The following is a 5,083-nucleotide window of genomic DNA, read 5'->3' on the forward strand; positions in this document are numbered from 1 at the left end:
CTGGCTCCGAGGGGTCACCCCAGGTACGGGGCTGCTTCTCAACAGCCTTCCCTGCACGGACAGGCCTTTTCTTTCCTATGATCAAATCCAGCCTTCATCATCCCTCCGGGAGGAATGGCTCCGGCGTTGGGTTTCCTCCGTGACATCCTTGTACCCCGATGCGTAGGCTGGTTTTGCTCACCGAGGAGCCGTGAAATCTCCCCTCTTTGCCGGTCGGACTAGGAGGAGCAGCTCCAGGTCGAAGCTGGAGCTGGTGGGGAGGCAACTGCCTTCGCAACTGAAACTTGCTGCTCTTGAGCTTGCGCTTCCCCCTTTGTGCCCAAGAAGTGAGGCTGCTGCTGCTCCGCACCGCAGCACCTCGGCAGCCTGAGTGCCGCCACGGCGTCCGCAGCCAGAGGACTCCTCTCTGCCTTTCTGTTCAGTGCGTGGTATTCTCTGATCCTTGGGATTCAGGATACTGCTCCAAGGAAACTCCCCAGAAGAGCAGGTCAGGTTGGTGACTCGGGATTTCAGATCTCAGATTCTCATAAGCAGGTTCTTGTATCAGCTCAACCTTTAATTTCCTATTCCTGCATCTTCAGTGCACTGCATTTTTGTCAGGGTAGGTGACCTGTCACACAGGACGTTGCGCTCTCTTGATTTGCTTTGTGTTTTTCCCCAGGTTTGTCAGCAAAGTCACCAATGGAACCAGGAAGCAGCAGCACTGAGAAGTTTTATAGGATCCCCAAAGGAAAGGGACCACACTCGGTTGGATGTACAGACCTGATGACAGAAAATGCAGTTGAGGTAAAGCTTGCGGTTCTTCCTTCTTAGGATTTAAGCCACAGTGTTAGTGAAATGACTTGCTGTAGTTTTACAGATGAATCAAACAGAAGGCCTTGTCTGTGTGCAGGAATGACTGAGCTTTCTGTCCTCCTCCCCAGTGTAGCATGTGTACTGGGCCTTTACCAGATGGATGTAAACTGCAAGCTTCCCCCATGGTTACTCCCTCCCTCCTCCTAGCATCCTCACCTTCCTGGCTCCCCTAGGCAAGATAATGCAGACCAGCTTGTGTCCTCCTGGGACCCATGGGATTCTTCCCGTCCACTCCACTGCTCCCTTCTGTCCTGGGCTCCTCCAGAGACTCCACACACAGGCTCTGAGACTGTAGCTGTTATCACAAAAATCCCAACAGGATTTGGCAGGGCTGGGTGATGAGGGTAGGCAGGGTTTCAGGTGGAGGGGAAAGCATGAGGTGTGTTCTTGGGGTTTTGTCTATCTGTAAAAGAACAGGATGTCAATTCTGCAAGTGGTTAGTGCAGAGAGAAGCCATGGTAAGGAGATGGGGACAGTAAATAGTCAGCTAATAAGCTTGTTTATGGGTTTCCATTCCAAATCCTCTTGCTTTTTAATTTTCCCATGAGAATATGCCTGCATCTACACTGTGGTTTTATTCCTCAGGCTAGCCAGGTACAGTGAAACTTGTGATCAGTCTGTAGTGTTTATTCATATGTTTTTCTTTACTAAGCTTACTCCATACCAATATAAAATAAGCAATTAGTTTCTCTTTGCAATCAGCCTGTGTGTTTTTCTGAGGTAAGCAATCTGTATAATTACAGTTCTCTCAGGTATAGGTAATGAACCTTTTCCCCTTTCTGGTAAGCAGTTAGTCACCTGGGGAAGTCCACTGGAATCATTCTGGGATCAAATTAATATCACTGCCAGTATGGATGAAGATAATTTCTTCTGTAATGGCTTTTGTGTCAAAGATTGATTTAAGTTTGATGAGTAAATAGAATCAAGCTTCATTAAACAAGCTTTTGGTACATGTCATGTATGAAACTGATAAATTAGTGTTCAAGAAACTAGAGTTTGTTCAAGGCTTGTGTTCGTTTTGTCCCTAGACTTAACTTGTTAGAACAAAAGTGCAGTTTCAGCAAGACAGTAAATGTGAATAGTGTCACAAGTTTCCTTGCAAAGCGGGAAGTAAGAATACAAGTTACACACAGTTTGTCTGCCGTGAGGCCTGCTTTGAGCTGTGCCATGGCACATTGCTGCTGTCTGCAAATCCTGGCCAAGGGGCTGTGGGAGGTCCGTGTGAATGTGGAAAGCTTGGGTGGTTTCCGGGAAGACCTGGAGTGCAGACAGTAAAAGAAGATCCAAACTGGTGGCAGGAAACAGAGGCAGATAAAACAGAGGTTAACAAAGTTGTGTTTGGAAAGATGGACCGCCACAGACTTGTCAACATCTGGATGAGGAGGAAGAACCATATATTGCATTCCTTTGCTGTGCAGCTGCCCAAGAGCTTTACCAACAACCTTTTGCTCAGCTTAGCCAGCAATACTATAGCCACATTGAGATCATGCCTGTGAGTCTACCCACATCTCCTCTGCTGGACCACACTTCCAGAAGCTAGTCTCAGGGTAAAATTTGTCTTGCTAACCTAGAGGAAAAATATACTTCTAGGAGGGTTCTTTTTTTTCCCCTCCAGTTTAGCAAGCTGAATTGGGTCAATAATAGCTGGAAAGGTGAAGAGAATACAGTCACCCCTGTTAAACTGATCAAACTGCAGCATCATACCATTCCCTGAAGGGAAGGCATAGTGAGGAATGCAGAAGAAAAGATCCAGCAGTATGCAGAAATGGAGCAAATAGGTAGTGCCATGCTACTTTATTGCAGGGACAAGAAGATAGTGACATAGGATTGGCATCAAAGCCTATATAGGATAGCCGTTTTCTCATGTGTGTCTTTGAATTCCCTTGAGCTGTCATTCTTGCATCTGAAGCCCTTGGCAAAAATGCTTCTACTTTTTCTTCCCAGGGAAGCTTCTTGCGCCTATATTATCCATCATGCAATGCCACAGATAATGAGGAGGCACCATGGATTCCAGATAAAGAATACTATCAGGGACTTTCTGACTTCCTTAACATGTATCGAGTTGTAGGAGAAAGGCTATTCCAGTACTATGTTGGTAAGACTGGTTCTGGTTTTATTCCTTGACGAGTGCAAGGGCACGAGCATTGTACACAGGTTGTCACCTCAGTGCTCCATGAGCCCTGTGTTACTGCTGAAGCTTTTCTCGAAGAAGTGTGTTTTTTTGGGATGGGTTTATGTAGTGAGGCTCAATGCTGAATGTGACCCAGTTCTCAGGCAGACCTGCAGTGTCTGACTGCTCTGAATAGGAGCGGCTGGGCAGTTTGCTCTAGGAAGAGCTTGGGTAAGCTGCAGCTATGTGTTGGGATTTAAATCCCACAGGGAAATGTGTAGATATACAAAGATCAGATAGATCCTAAGGTCTGAATACCAACTAGACTGGATGAGTGCCTATTCATATAAATCTGTTTTCATAGGGTTTAAGAGATATGTAGGGTTTGTGCTAGGCTGTGGATGGGAGGAGGAGAAGGAAAGTATCTTTTCCCAAGTAGAAAGTATTTTCAGAATCACATCTGTCTCCTGTATTGTAAGGATGAGATTTGGTACCTTTTCTTTAGATGAGCACCACAAAATCAGCAGTCACCAGATTCTCTCTTTTCAGTAATAATGACGTATGCTTCGATTTTTGCCTAGGTTCAGTGACCTGTCCTGCAAAGTCCAATGCTGCTTTTAAGCTGGGAGAAAAATACCCACTCCTCATTTTTTCCCATGGACTTGGAGCTTTTCGGTAATTCCACAGTTTGCTGACAAATTATTTTTGTTGTCTATGTAGACAGCAGCCTCCAAGGATGGTTCTGAACAGATTTTCAGTAGGGGGGTGAGATCCCTGTGGTGTTGAAAGAGATTTGAACAGGCTGCTGTGTATCAGTACCACTGAAATCAACAGCAGTAAATAAAAGCAGGGTTGGTGTATTTGTTTGTGTTTTCCCTGTGTATTTTAGGGGTGAAGGTATTTCCTAATCCATGAGCATGTTGTGAAGATTAGCTAGTTGATTTTTGGAGAGCTCTTTGAAGATGTAAAGTGTGATATGTGATACTTACTTAAAATCATTTGCATTTTTCCTGCTGTATAGATAGCAAAACAGTAACAGGGTTTTGCGAACAGGCTTTGGTGCCTGGCATACAAAAGCCTGCTGTGCTGGCTGGCAAATTCAAACAGAAGAAATACCGAATGGGGGCTAGCACATACATAGTGTGGTCAACGTTTAAAGAGCAGTCTAACTGAAATAATGACCTATGCACGTGTCTCACCAGGGTGTGATTTTGATTGCAGGACCATCTATTCTGCTATTTGCATAGAGATGGCTTCTCAGGGCTTTGTAGTGGCTGCTGTGGAGCACAGGTGTGTATACTGCACGTTCTTGAGTTCTGATGGAAAGAAACTTTCTCACATTAAAAAAGTTCTGAAGAAGAACTTATGGTGTTATTTTAAAGAAAAGCTAACTTATCTTCTTCAGCCCTGTCTGCCCTCCTCACACCCTACTCCCCTTCATCCTCTCTGTTTCTCAGCTCAACTCTTAGCAAAGGGGAGGTTTAGATTGGATATTAGGAAAAGTTTCTTCACCAAAAGGGTTGTCAAGCATTGGAACAGGCTGCCCAGGACAGTGGTGGAATCACTGTCCTGAGAAGTGTTCAAAACAACATGTAGATGAGACCCTTAGTGACAGGCTTAGTGGTGGTCTTGGCAGTCCTGGGGTAAAGCTTGGATGTGGTGATCTTAAAGGTCTTTTCCAACCTAGTTGGTTCTAAAGGGGATTTGATAAGACCTTGAGTGAGAAGTCCTGGGGTAGATATCATTCATCATTCTTCAGGCATGCTATTCTTCTCTCTCTTACTGTTAGAACCTGGATAATATAAAGAAAGTGGGAGTTTTGGTGGGGTTATTGCATTATTTAGAAAGTCTGTCTACACTCAGTTGCGATTGCAGCTGCACTGGTTGGTAGCTGAATCTCTTGAGATAAGTGAAATCCAAAACTTAGCTGCTAACTTCATCTCAAGCCAAACAAGAGATAACCAGAAATAACCTTATGTTGGTATTACAGAGATGAATCTGCTTCAGCAACATATTATTGTAAAAAAAAGTCAATCTCTGAACCACGGGAAGAGTCTACATCAAGCCTGGAGAAGGAGTGGATCTACTACAGGAAACTAAAAACTGGAGAGGAAGAGC

At 44.7% G+C, this 5,083-nt stretch overlaps 1 protein-coding gene across 1 annotated transcript; it reads left to right on the forward strand.

Moving 5' to 3' along the window:
- Window positions 1-4: 4 nt before the first annotated feature.
- LOC104405383 (platelet-activating factor acetylhydrolase-like) lies at window positions 5-5,081 on the forward strand (the record flags this gene model as incomplete). The annotated part of the gene is made up of 6 exons (XM_010014079.1): window positions 5-23; window positions 662-786; window positions 2,800-2,950; window positions 3,547-3,640; window positions 4,187-4,255; window positions 4,956-5,081. Coding segments are annotated over 6 exons (584 nt in total), but the record flags the coding sequence as incomplete, so codon positions are not given.
- Between the last annotated feature and the right edge of the window lie 2 nt (window positions 5,082-5,083).

Source organism: Nestor notabilis, unplaced genomic scaffold (genome assembly GCF_000696875.1).
Source record: "Nestor notabilis isolate BGI_N333 unplaced genomic scaffold, ASM69687v1 scaffold33034, whole genome shotgun sequence".
NCBI lineage: Eukaryota > Metazoa > Chordata > Aves > Psittaciformes > Psittacidae > Nestor > Nestor notabilis.